The 13,875-nt window shown below is 45.6% G+C and overlaps 2 protein-coding genes across 2 annotated transcripts; one reads left to right on the top strand and one right to left on the bottom strand.

The window, feature by feature from the left end:
* The first annotated feature begins 446 nt into the window (after window positions 1–446).
* cebpz (CCAAT enhancer binding protein zeta) lies at window positions 447–10,206 on the top strand. Its single transcript, XM_052052262.1, has 17 exons — window positions 447–677; window positions 850–2,321; window positions 3,399–3,630; window positions 3,716–3,884; window positions 3,963–4,051; window positions 4,176–4,229; window positions 5,107–5,209; window positions 5,304–5,363; window positions 5,490–5,556; window positions 5,656–5,762; window positions 5,829–5,889; window positions 6,784–6,965; window positions 7,106–7,156; window positions 8,122–8,211; window positions 8,294–8,361; window positions 8,440–8,521; window positions 9,644–10,206. Exons 1-17 carry the CDS (start codon window positions 495–497, stop codon window positions 9,805–9,807), a joined length of 3,234 nt encoding a protein of 1,077 aa, XP_051908222.1. The 5' UTR covers window positions 447–494; the 3' UTR covers window positions 9,808–10,206.
* LOC127591965 (protein CEBPZOS-like) lies at window positions 8,645–10,678 on the bottom strand. The gene is made up of 4 exons (XM_052052281.1): window positions 10,519–10,678; window positions 10,253–10,371; window positions 10,023–10,067; window positions 8,645–9,899 (listed from the first exon to the last, which is right to left on the bottom strand). The coding sequence occupies exons 2-4, from the start codon at window positions 10,368–10,370 to the stop codon at window positions 9,811–9,813; spliced, it is 252 nt and encodes an 83-aa protein (XP_051908241.1). The 5' UTR covers window position 10,371; window positions 10,519–10,678; the 3' UTR covers window positions 8,645–9,810.
* Window positions 10,679–13,875: the final 3,197 nt, after the last annotated feature.

The raw sequence follows: 13,875 nt of genomic DNA, 5'->3' as shown, positions 1-13,875 counted from the left end.
GGATATTAATTTGAAGTCTCGTATAATCTGGCTGTGGTTTGTATTTGTCATAAATTTAATTATTTTGAAAAGTCGGTCTGTATGTCTTAAAACTTGACCAAATGGCAAGAGCAGCAAGCCTTTTGATTGGACGGGCTGTGATTACGTCTTAAGCATCTTGTTTGCCTCGCCGGAGCGTGATTCATTTCAAATTTATATTTTAAATCATTCATTTATTTGTTTGTTTGTTTATCTATTTATTTATTGCCTGCCTACATATTCGGAGTACCCGGACTCGGACTTTAAGACGATGTTACGATCACGCGTCCTGTCTCTAAGGATTAAAATAAAATGTGAACATATATATTTTAAAACACGCACACACATAAATGTGTGTTTGATTGATTATAATATTACAAACTTAGTTTGTGCCTTTCACAAGGAGCAAAAACCCGGAAACGACGGTATGACGTCCACTAGTACACTTCCGGGTCGTGCGTCCTCATGTTAGCAGCATGGCGGCCAAAAACAATCACCGAAAAAAGTCAAAGGCTGGCAAAAAGGGCATATATCAGCCGGAAGAGAACATTATGGAGGAGGAAAACTGCGACGACGAAGGGCACATGGTAGACGATGGACACCAGGCGGAGGCGGACGAGTTCAATCTCGAGGAAGTTCTGTGGCTCGGTGGTACTCAGGTGAATTCAGGAAAACATTCGGCGACTTTTCAGAAAAAAACAACGGTGGCTTAACTACTCTCATTATGTACTTTATTCGAAGGACAAATTAAAAACAAAGAGTGGTAATATAAGTACTGATTGAACTCCATGACTGAACTTTCTGTATTTTATGGATTGATGATGTCTGCAGGCCGACTTCAGGCTTCTGTGTAGCTTGGACGCGTCCCACGATCTGGTGGATGGAGGGAAGAAAGGCACCATAGATGACCTGGAGGAAGGCGAACTGGAGAGTTTCATCACTAAATTGGGCATTCGGGAGCTTGCCAACTTGCAGGTCATCCCAGACGAGACAAAGGAAGAAGCAGTTCCAAACAAGGAGCTCCCAAAGTCTAAATTGGAGAAAACTGCTGTGGCAAAAGCTCCCAAGCCACAGCAGAAAAAGGAGAAGACGCCAAAAGGAACAGCGGCGATGACGGTCGCAATGTCTAAGAAACGAGGTAAACAGAACGTGTTTGAGTTTCATCAGCGGAATGCCCTGCTAATCAAACCCGGAGGCAAATGGTATGACCTGGAATACAGCGCAGAGGGCTCCCCACTCTCGCAGGATCCCGGCGTGGTGTCGTCCTACAAGACGCTGGCTCAGCGTCTCTATGAGGCTGATGTAGAGTTGTATAAGACCAAGAAAGCACTCCAGAAAGGAGCCAACTCGGCTTGGATGAAGACGGTGGTCTCGGCTGGCGCTCTGGCCGACAGGATGGCGGCGATGACGGTTCTTATCCAGGACGCTCCGGTGCATATGCTGCAACATGTGGAGGATCTGGTCTCCATGGTGAAGAAGAAAGGCGGTCGCCGGATGAGCCTGATGGCACTGGACACGCTGCGGGAGCTGCTTCTGTCTGACTTGCTGCCGGAGAACAGGAAACTGCGGACCTTCGACCAGCACCCGTTCGACAAGCTGGAGGAGCTGACGAGTGGCAACCGTGACGCCCGCGACCGCCGCCTGATCATCTGGTACTTCGAGCACCACCTGAAGCATCACGTGGCTCAGTTTGTGGCCGCGCTGGACGTGGTGGGTCACGACACGGTGTCGGCCACCAAGACCAAGGCGCTGCTTACCGCGCACGAGCTCCTGTCCCAGCGGCCTGAGCAGGAGCGGGCGCTGCTCATCCACCTGGTCAACAAGTTGGGCGACCCAGAATACAAGATGGCGGCCAAGGCCTCGCACCTGCTGGAGACGCTGTTACACACGCACCCCAACATGAAAGTGGTGGTGTGCTGTGAGGTGGAGCGCCTCATGTTCCGCGCCAACATCAGCGCCAAGGCTCAATACTACGCCATCTGCTTCCTCAGCCAAGTGTACCTCAGCCACGAAGAGAACGCATTGGCCGCCAAACTCATCGGCATCTACTTCTCATTCTTCCGCGCCTGTGTCAGCAAGACGGAAGTGGATTCCAAGATGCTCAGCGTGCTGCTGTCGGGCGTCAACCGGGCGTACCCGTTTGCCAGCAAAACAGACGAGAAGGTGAAAGAGCAGACGGACACGCTGTTCAAAGTGGTGCACACGGTCAAGTTCAATACGGCCGTGCAGGCACTCATGCTTCTCTTTCAAGTCATGGACGACCAGCAGACCACCTCCGACCGCTACTACGTCGCCTTGTACAGGTAATTTTGGGCTGCAAAGATTTTCGTCAATATAAGACAGTACAATGGCAGGAAGACAGAGTCTGTAAGAAAACAAACCACAGTGAAACTCCTCTACAACGAAATCATGTTTGCCCGAAAGAACATTTTCACAACAGGGTTTTTTTCACTGTAGCAAATTTGATCTCAGATGTAAACAAACACACAAACGTATGTGTACACGCACACAAAAACGTATGTGTACTCTTTATTTTTATTCCAGTAGTGCATAAGTATGAGCATACACCTATTTGACACTTCATATAGTCAGTGTAGAAAGAAAAAAAAAATTTTTTTTCATTGTATTGGGGGCCGGGGGGGCAGGAGAGTGGGAATGGCGTTAATGCATGAAGATTTTTTTTCACACCGGGGGGGGGGGGGGGGGGGGAGGGGTATTTTCGCCCATGTAGGTTTCGTTGTTGAGGAGTTTTGCTGTACATAAAACGAAGCAATCCTTTTAGGGCTACCCAAGAGGTCAGATACTCAGATTTGCAAGCTGTAAGGCGAACTCATCGGGGAAAAAAAAACATGGAACACATATGGGACAAAAACAAAATCTCTCATATCGATACCCTCCAAATAGCGGTAGCCAGTATTCCAAGAAATTCAAATCTGGTTGCAGCTTTAACAAAGGAGCAACCTTAAATCATTTAAAAACGGGTAAAGCACCGGGCCAAGACTGGCTGCAGACTGAAATTTCCAAAATATTTCGAGCTCATCACGTGATGAGTGCATTCATTCGCAAGCTGTCAATCGCAGCGCTCACGCCGACTAACTCAACACACGTACTCGCTAACGAGTTAGCCACCTAACAGCCAGCCGACTCCGCACCCTCACTTGCTGACGCCCACGTCACTCACGAGGCTAGGCCCCACCTTTTAACGCCACTCGCATTGAAAGTCACAGATACGACAGTGTAGAATCTGAGAATGGCAACCCCGTTGCAACTCGACGGAATATCCAGTATTTCCATGTCAAGCTGAGGTCAACGGAGTCTGCTGAAGTTATTGCGTCATCACGTGCCGGTGTGACCTTCTGTTGTCTCTTCTTTTTGCACAGGAAGCTTCTGGACGCCAGTCTGTCAACGTCCACGCGTCAGAACATGTTCCTCAATCTGCTTTTCAAATCCCTGAAGGCCGACACGGTGATTCGGCGCATCAGAGCCTTCATCAAGCGTCTGCTCCAGGTCAGCGCCGCACAAGGACCCAACTTTGCCTGCGCCGCCCTCGTCGTCATCTCAGGGGTCATGCAGGCCAAGCCGGAACTCAAGACCTTGCTGCAGGAGGAAGAAGTACGGCCGCCTTCCAAAAGCAACATTACACATGCAACATTTCGTGCCGTTTAATAAAATGTCCAAACCGTTTTGTTTCACCGAGGACGGAGACGAGGCCTTCATGGACCGCCCTGAAGAAAAGCTTGACGACGACGACGACGACGATGACGAAGTGGAACGCTTCGCTGACATCGACAAGATGGAGGCCGTGACAACGAGCGAGCTGGAGTCCAAACCCGTGGCATCGTGGATACATCATCAGAACCTGCGAGGTCCGCTTCACGCACACACTCGACACTTCCGTTGCCGTGGGCCCCCTTTGAATTGATTGATTGCCTCGATGTCCGCAGGCGCGCGCAAACAGCAGCAGTACGACCCGCTGCATCGCAATCCGTTATTCTGCTGCGCCGAACGCGCCACGTTGTGGGAACTTCGGCGGGTGAGAAACATACAGCGCGCACACACACGCCATGCTTGTAGTTCTTTGCGATTAAAAAGCGCCAAACCGATCTCGATTCAAGAATAAATTTTTGTCCTTTGTCGTTTCCTGTTTGCTTCCTCAGCTGGCGCTGCACTTCCACCCGTCCGTGTCGCTCTTCGCCAAAACTCTCCTGCAGGTGAGAAAACAAATTCAGAACTCTCGCACAGTGGTACCTCTACTTACAAAATGAATTGCTTCTGGAAGAAATTTCTTAACTAGAAAATGTTGTAAGTCGAGACGCGTTTTCCATGGAAATGCCCTAATCCGTTCCAAGCCCCCCCAAAATTCAGACACAAATGTTTTGTAAAGCATAAAAATGCATCAAAATATGTGACAAATACATGTTACAGTTAGATTATTGCACAACAAATGAAAGTTGTGCATAATGTAAAAGAATAAAAATGATGATCATTTAACTGTGTCTTCATCTTTTTTTTTTTTTGTTTTTGCCCTCTTTAGTTCATGTTCTCTCTCAGAATTGGTTTTTGCCTGCCATTTTGTAAAAAACGGCTCCAAGGACGTTTGCTTTTGTCGGCTTTTAACAATCCTTCGAAGATGTCCAAGGCAAAATTCAGCAGAATGAGCGATTGTCCGACTGGTGAACACTTTTTCTGGGTGATTCTTAACCCCTCATGGCCCGAGGGGCGAATGACAAGGACGTATAGACGCATAGACAAATAATCGATCTGTCTAACACATTGACACTTTCGTTCGAGGTCCCTCTTAGCCAATGGGATGGAAGGAAGATGCTAGGTAATAGCCAATGGCAGAGCAGCTACAAGTATGTTGCGTTCAGGAAACTCTGAGCTGCGAGTCGCAGCCCATACTGTATTTTTACCTTTCTTGACATTTCTTTCGGAACAAGAGGCTATATTTTCCTGTTGAGGCGTTTCGTAACTTGAAGATTTCGCATGAAGACATGTTCGTAAGTAGAGGTACCACTGTATTGTGATTTCAATGTGTTCGTCTCCAGTCCAGTGTGAATTGATGGAAAATGTGTGAAATGTGGACAGGGGGACTTGATCCAGTACTCTGGCGACCCCTTGCAGGACTTCACCCTCATGCGCTTCCTCGACAGATTTGTCTTCAGAAACCCCAAACAGATCAAGCGCAAACGTAATCATCTCAACCTTTCAAAAAAAAAAATAACAATAACCTACGCATGAATTTGAGGGGGGGAAATATGTGCCGTTGTTTTTTTTTTATGTAGAGAACACGGACACTTCGGTGTTGCAGCCCAAACAGAGATCGCTTGGCAACTTGTTAGCAGGTGACACATTTGAGTATCTTTTCAAATCGAACCACGTTTTGGATTCTGTTGAATAAGCGGACCAGAGCGTCGTTCTTTTCATTTTGTCAATGTTTCTTGTTTTGGGGTTTTTTTTGTGCATGTCAGTGAACAGCGAAGAGTTTCTGCGTAAAGAAGAAAGTCAGATTCCCGTGGACCAAATCTTCTTTTATCGGTGAGTTTGTCTTCTCGTTTGGTGTCAGTGTCAGAAACCCTTCTCCCCTACTTTGATGAAGCCTAACCCCTAAATTTCTCTACTAAATGTACCCGGCAGCTTTTTCAAGAAGCGGCAGCAGGAGAACGCACACCGCCGGCCCAAAATTGACAACGACAACGAGAGCCTGGAGGACGTCGACGATGACGAGTTTGAGAAGATGCTCGGTTGGTCGCCTTTCACACACTTCCTCTTTTCCTTCTTCTCGTGGTTAACAAATCTTCCTTCAACAGACATGTGCGAAGGGGACTCGTACTTCACCGAGTTCCCAGACAAAGATTTGGACTTTGCTAGGTGAGCGAAACTTTTTTTTTTTTCGTGTGTGCGTGCTTAAAAATAAATATGACACAGGAGGGAAATAACTGAAGTCACCTGACAAAATTCTTTGAAGAGGGTTACGTTTACTTTTCAGAAGTGCACCGATTAATCCATTAACCGATCATCAAGAATAGCGTATTGGCCCGAATATAAGACGAGCCCCTCATTTTCAAGACTCAAGTTTGAAAAGAGACTTTTTGAACACCAAATAAATTTTTATCCAGAAAATAATTACAGTACATCTGGAAAAAAAATGATTATAACAATATATTTGAGAGAAAAATCATGTTATTTTGCCTCATTCAAATCTTAATACCTGAACATTAAAATATGTAAACGAAAGTACAATCACATTTGTAAATAAATGGCTTCTGGTTTTTGAAATATACAGTAAATGACATCATAACTTCTCAGCTGCCGGTTAACCTGGCGGATCTTCGACCCACTTTTCTCCAGATTGTCACTACGTTTCTCCATTTTCTGTTATCTCTTCTATAATTTTCTTCTCTTTTCCTTCTTACTGCCATTTTTTTATATTTCTTTCTTCGTGCTACTGCTATTTTTATTTTTATTCTTCGTGACAGGGGTTCACTTTGGCCTGGGGAGGCAAGTTCAGCTTCCGCTTCATTGATATCTGGCGCCATCTAGCGTCACGAATGGGTATAATGTCTAGACCCCAAATATAAGACGACCCCCACTTTTTCAGTGTTATTTCAATGCAAAAAACACTGTCTTATATTCGGGCCAATACGGTAATTATCAATGAATGCGATAATGGACTATCCTATTTACTTTAAAGAAAACGATTTTGCGCTTATCACATTGTCCGCCTCTGCCGCCGAGCTAATCGGGCATTACTTGATATGGCAGCAACATGTTGGGCGACCAGAAAAAAAAAGCCGCAAGAAAGGACGCGGATGAGTCGGACGAGTCGGATGAGTCAGGCGACCTGGACGACGAGGAAGTGTCCCTGGGCAGCATGGACGAGGAAGACTTTGGAGAAGAAGTGGGCGGAGAAGGAGGAACCTTCATGGAAGATGAAGATGAGGACGGTAAAGAGAGATTTGTTTTGCTCTCGCGAAAGATCCAAATGTATCCTTTATTTGTCCCACACTGGGGAAATTTACAAGTAGCATTGATTTTGGGGTGGGGGGGCTGAAAGACCACTTGAATCGTCCCGTTGTCTTTTCAGTTCCAGATTTTGAAGACGACATCGACGATAATGACAAAGATGTCCCCTTTGGTGAGTTCATGACACTGTTCTATTTATTTCAGCCATTTCGTTCGGTTGTTTCATTGAGTTCATGTGAATCATCCATCCATCCATTTTCCGATCCGCTTCATCCTCACAACGGTCGTGCGGGCATGCTGGAGCCTATCCCAGCCGTCCTCGGGTAGTTCGCGGGGGACACCCTGAACTGGTTGCCAGCCAATTGCAGGGAACACATAGACGCTCACAACCACACCTCGGGACAATTTGGAGTGTTCCATTAACCTGCCACGCATGTTTTTGGAATGTGGGAGGAAACCGGAATACCCAGAGAAAACCCGCACAGGCATGGGGGGTACCATGCAAACTCCACACAGGAAGGCCGGAGCCAGGATCGAACCCACAACCTCTGCACCGTGATGCCGAGGCACTAACCACTGGGCTGCCCTTAATGTGAATCGTAAAATAAAAGGCGGCCCGGTAGTCCAGTGGTTAGCGTGTCGGCTTCACAGTGCAGAGGTACCGGGTTCGATTCCAGCTCCGGCCTCCCTGTGTGGAGTTTGCATGTTCTCCCCGGGCCTGCGTGGGTTTTCTCCGGGTGCTGCGGTTTCCTCCCACATTCCAAAAACATGCGTGGCAGGCTGATTGAACACTCCAAATTGTCCCTAGGTTTGAGTGTGAGCGTGAATGGTTGTTCGTCTCTGTTTGCCCTGTGATTGGCTGGCAACCGATTTGGGGTGTCCCCCGCATACTGCCCGTAGACGGCTGGGATAGGCTCCAGCACCCCCCGCGACCCTAGTGAAGATCAAGCGGTTCGGAAAATGGATGGTAAAATAAAAAAGTTGAGATTGAAATGAAATATTTCGCATATAACCGGCCACCAGTCGCAAAAATCCACAAATATTTGCCGCTCATTCCAAGTGAGGTCAGAGGTTTGCCCGCCGCCACTTTCCAAAAGGTCGATGTCTTCCAACATGTCGTCGTCTCGTCTTCCTCAGATGAAGATGAGGTCCCAGATGTGACGCCGCCTTCCAAGAAAGTCAAAAGGAAGTCGAGCCAAATAGAGCTGGACTTCTCGCAGAGTTTTGGTTTGTTCTCATTTGGCGACTTTGGAAAGGATTGTAACAGTTGATGTCACCTTGCATTCTCGTTTCTGCGTCTTTCCGTCAGCCTCCAAAGCAGGAAAGAAGAAAAAGAAAGGTGAAAAAGGAGCAGCCATGTTTGCAATGGCCCAGGAGGTCAGAGGTCACACATACACACAAAACTCATCACAGCTTCTTGCATCAATAACATTTTTTTTTCTTTTGGGGATGAAGTTTGGCTGCCTGCTGGACGACAACGCCGGCGCCAAGATTGACAACGTCGGACTAAACGCCATGGCCAACATTGACAAAGCAGGTAACAACTAAAGACGCAACCCGAAAATCATTGAGAAGAATTGAAAACTGGAGCTTTATTGGCACTTCAGCACCCCGCGAAAAAAATCCAATCTCAACAACCTGATTTAAAAAATGATAATAATTTTATTGCAAAGCTGCTGGTAAGTCGTCTGCTGCACACCCGTGCAGCTCAGTGCGGGTTAATGGTTCAAATGTCGCTGGGAATAAATGACTGGCACAACGGAGACAATATAACAATATTCACCGGCATATATTTTTTATCCTCTGCATAAAATGAGTAATACGACAGCAAATTACGGAATACAGTGGAACCCCGTTTCAACATTACCCCATTTACATTTCCGCCCCCATAACGTTCCCAATTCACAAGTCCCGATTTCACGTAATTCATGATCCATTTGCCGATTTTGCTTCCAACGAACACCTTTATAGCGACCAGATTTTTCCCAGTACATGGTGAAAAGGCCTTCGTTACAACGAACCAAGGGAAGCTAACTGCCGCCTCGACCTTGCTTATGAACCAAATGTAGATCGTGGGATTCCCCTCCGTTGATTAGCAACGCTACTGATCGCTCCTGAGCACATGGTCTGAAAATATCTTGCCGACTTTGAAGGCTGAAAAGTGTCTCTCACATTCAAAATCTGAGACACAAAATGCGATGACCATTTGCTGACCGAATGTTTTCAGAAATGAAGTAGGAACGCTGCAGTGGTTTCATGTCTTCGAAAATCATTTTTACTTCATATACACGCATTTGTAGCTGACTTGTTTATCCTGTTTTACATGTTCATATTGTTGCACCTGTCAATGTTCATACTGTAGTATACATCGTAGTTGGCGGCCATTTTATTAGAAATTGTTACAACAAACTAGCTTTATAACGTACAGATTCGTCATGTCCCCCGGGGTACGTTGAAACGAGTTTCAACTGTACAACTCGTAGTAGTCGTCTTTTCAGTTTGAGTCTGGATTATTGTACTCTACAGTAGTGCCTCCGGTTGGCAATAAATCTTAGTTTCAAGGTCCTTGTCCTTTAAAAATGAACTTCAGAGTAGTAGTGAGCCCAAATTTTCCTTGTGTCGGAAAGTTGATCACAAAATTGGGTGACGTGGTGTGCAGGCGTGAAGCAGCTAAAGTGGGAGAGCCAACGCGACGACTGGATCCACGACCGGGACGCCAAGACGCTGCGCAGGAAGAAGGCCGCCTTCAACAAGAGGAAGCGCTTCGGACGCGGCGTCAAGACGACGACGGTCATGATGGGCAACAAGAGGAAGAGGAAGTAGTCGTCAGCGGCCACCGGCGTCGGTCGCCCAATCCAGTTGATCTCTCTGCCGCACACCGTACTCGCCCGCCAGCTCGTTGGACTTGTAGTAAACTATTGACAAGAGAAAACGTAATTGGTTGGATCTCAATAGGAAGTGTGCAAGCTAATATGACATTTTCTGCCTACGAACGACTGCTGCCGATCGTGACCGAAAGGCGTCATGTATGTTTTTACCTTCCAGAATGGATGGAAATCTTCGCTTCATTGTGCTCCTGAAATCTAAAAAAATTAAATTAAAAAATCCATCAACTTGTATAACAGAACGAGGATGAAAGACTGATACTGAAATTTGGATTAAAACTCAAGTCATTGATGTTCTATATTCATGGAGGAATAACATACTGTGTGATTTTCTACAGACTGGAATTGATTATTTGTGCGTGTTCGTGCGTGCGTGTCCACACCTTGGCTCGTGTTCATGGCGTGGAAGAGTGCATATGCACCAAAAACGCCAAGTAGTTCAATGACAATGATGCCTTTCATCCACTTTTTGGCCAAAGGTGCGAAAGGTTTTGGAGACATCCTATAGAGTACACATTTCCCACCGCGTGAGTATATTTGATTTGGAACTGTAGCTCACCGTTTCTTGAATCAACAGTTGATGACATTTTTGATGAAGTTGCGTCGCGGCATTCGTTCCGGCTTTATGTGTCAAGTGAATTAAACTCACCTCGCGGTGCCGACAAAAGGGCCAAATAAGCATCAGAAAATGAACCTGTCTGGGTTAGTAAAAAAAGCCTCCAGTTTCGTTGGGAAGCTGAAGAGCTTCGTCGGGTCAAACGGACAAGCTAAAAGACGCTGCACCAACGCTCTTTGCTAACTACGGAAGCTCGCGTGGTGGTGAAAACGCAAATCAATTAACAATTTAGACACAACATTACATTTGTGTTAGTTCAGTGGTGCTTCACCTTATTAATTGTTACCTAATCCAACCAGTTCATATGCACATTCATCAAACCCTTAATTTGTGGAAAATTAAACAATATTATATTTACACATTCAAGACATACAAACCGCATTCCTTAAAAACTGAAAAAAGTATATAAAATGCGATTTTTAATCGTATATAAAATGAACAAAATAAATCATGGAGTTTAATGAACTGTCCCTTCAATTTTGCCGGTGCGAGTTGCTCAGCTTGGCATGACAAATATGCAGATAGGACGCTGAGTCCCATCACGGTCCGTAATGCATGTTAATCCTTTTTCATTCATTTCATTCATCTTCCGTACCGCTTGATCCTCACTAGGGTCGCGGGGGGTGCTGGAGCCCATCCCAGCCGTCTCCGGGCAGTAGGCGGGGGACACCCTGAATCGGTTGCCAGCCAATCGCAGGGCACACATAGACGAACAACCATCCACGCTCACACTCACACCTAGGGACAATTTAGAGTGTTCAATCAGCCTGCCGTGCATATTTTTGGAATGTGGGAGGAAACCGGAGCACCCGGAGAAAACCCACGCAGGCCCGGGGAGAACATGCAAACTCCACACAGGGAGGCTGGAGCTGGAATCGAACCCGGTACCTCTGGGCCGCCCTGCATGTTAATCCATGTTGCACATATTCGTCTGACAACTTTTTTTTTTGGTCGACAGCATGTTTGAAAATATTTTTCTTTTTAATGACACGACGTACTATCACGACGGTCACACGTTGACTACTGAGCGAACAAAATGACAATTCTCCAGTCCAGGGTCAACGGAAGTACTGTGCTGCAGTTCCATTTTGAAACAACAGGTAGCAGCATTACTTCACAGTTGAACTTAACTGACCTATTAACTGCCCTTCAATTTGATTTTAATGTGGCTTGATTCGAAAAGGTACCGGTACATTGATTTCAATTCCGTTTTTTTAAAATGTTTTTTTTTTATCTGCCTATCTCATATAATCCTCGTACAATAATGACGAAATTGTGAAGATTAAGTCTTTCTTAGAAATTGATGCATTATTATTGCAACAATTGTGTATCAAATCAGTTAAACAACAAAGACGCATTCATGTTTTCAGTTATAAACGCGCCAATATGTGACACTTTTTTCAATACTTTTTATTTTATTATCTATTGTAGTTTTTTGTAATTACATTTACATCTTTAAGTTGAGAATTTTAACATGCATTTTCTTATTCTTACAAATAATGAAATCACCTAGGACTCATTAAAGGAAACCAAGAAAAAGAGTCCATGTTCGGTGTGTGTGTGTGTGTGTGTGTGTGTGTGTGTGTGTGTGTGTGTGTATGTGTGTGTGTGCGTGTGCATGTGTGTGTGTGTGTGCGTGTGTGTGTGCGTGTGTGTGTGTGTGTGTGTGCGTGTGTTGGTTTGTAGTCATACAGTCATGCTTTAGTCTTCATGTTCCTTGTTTTCTTTCCATGTCAAGTTAGCGTGCGTGTGCCTGCCTGTAAGTGTGTGTGTGCCTTTATGGGGTGTGTGGTGTGTCCTCAAAGCCCCTTTTTTATGTCCTTGGCCCTCCCCAGCCATCATGTTTTCACATAATGAGCATGCTAGGTGGCCATCCGCCCCCTCTCCGCCTGGCCTCTAACGAGACCAACCCAGCTCGTTTGTAAATGAGCCGCTAAAAAGGTTCCAGCTCGCTCAGCGGAGATAAGAGGCGACAATGACGGCTGCCGAGACGGTAGCAGCAGTGGGCCTACGCCGAACCTCGGCCCACCCGCCGACAGCCGGCCGAGCTTTGATGCGGCGGCTAATGGCGAGCGGTGGCATTTAAAAACGCTCACCAACGGTGACTCAGCGCGGCTGTCACAAGTTTCTTTTGCTGTACACAAGATCACGATTGAGGTGCTGCATGGTCACTTTTGAAGGTCATCATGGGAAGTGGAAGTCGACACCTGTAAGGTCAAAGGACATGATGGCATTGAACACCTTCTCACTCATAATAACAATTTTATTTGTTCCATATTTGAAAACCAGTAGAAGAAACTCTGACCCTTCTTGCATGTACTTAAAACCAGGGACGTCAAACAAATATAGAGAGAATGCATTCACTGCAGTTTTTCCATAAAAGTCACAGTTGTTGATTTTGTCGACTCCACTGGCGACCACTTAAATAACCTCTGAGTACCGATACTTCAGTAAATTTGATTCTGAAGTTTTCTCCGCATCATTTGATGGCTCGAAGGTGCCAAGTTTCAGGAGCAAAGTAAGCCTTCTTAAAATGCCGCTCTGCCACCTGCCACACTTCCCACATGCATATTTCTTTTCAAAATATATACTGTTTTGCCCTTAGGAGCTCAGTCTGGGGTTGTTTATTTTTTCTCTCCGACTCCTGTATTTTTTTTTCATCTGGGATTTCATGTTTATCCCCCTTATTGAGCATTCTTTTTTTTGTTTCTCGGACAGGTTACGTCTGCTGCAATTTGTTGTTGCATTCTGTGGTACAAGGACAAAGCGATTTTGATTCTGAATGCCAATTAGAATCGCCACCAATTTCTGCAGCTGCCTGTTTTCAGCTCAGGTCTAGCGGGAGCAAATGACTTTTCTGCCATCACGAAGTACCCAAACCATATTGCAGGGGTGTCAAACTCATTTTTGTCATGGGCCACATTTTAGTTACAGTTTCCCTTGGAGGTCCGTTATTACTGAAACCATATTAAAAAACTAAATAATAACGGTTTATTCAATTAGTGTTTACGTTCCTGTAATGAGGAGTTTGGTCACAAGAAAATGCTTACAAAAATGTCTCTAATTTCTTAAATGTGAGAATACAAAATTTTGGTCGAGATTTCAGCAAGCATCATGGAAGTTGACATGTTTGATTTGCTTTCGTGGGCCACATAAAATTACGTGACGGGCCACATCTGGTCCCCGTGCCTTGAGTTTGACACCCCTGCCATATGGGCAGATACCTCAAATCAAGAGGCACAAACTTGGGGTAAAAAAAAAATATAGTGACAACCTTAGTAAAGACGAAAATAATCACTGGACCCATTCACGTCGGATTCCGTGTTATGCAGAATGTTTTCAAATCAGTTTGAGACCAGTTGACAGGCCGTTTGTGACTTTGAATCAAAA

Source organism: Hippocampus zosterae, chromosome 19 (assembly GCF_025434085.1).
Source record: "Hippocampus zosterae strain Florida chromosome 19, ASM2543408v3, whole genome shotgun sequence".
Taxonomy (NCBI): Eukaryota; Metazoa; Chordata; class Actinopteri; order Syngnathiformes; family Syngnathidae; genus Hippocampus; species Hippocampus zosterae.
This window is presented reverse-complemented; position numbering and strand designations above follow the sequence as displayed.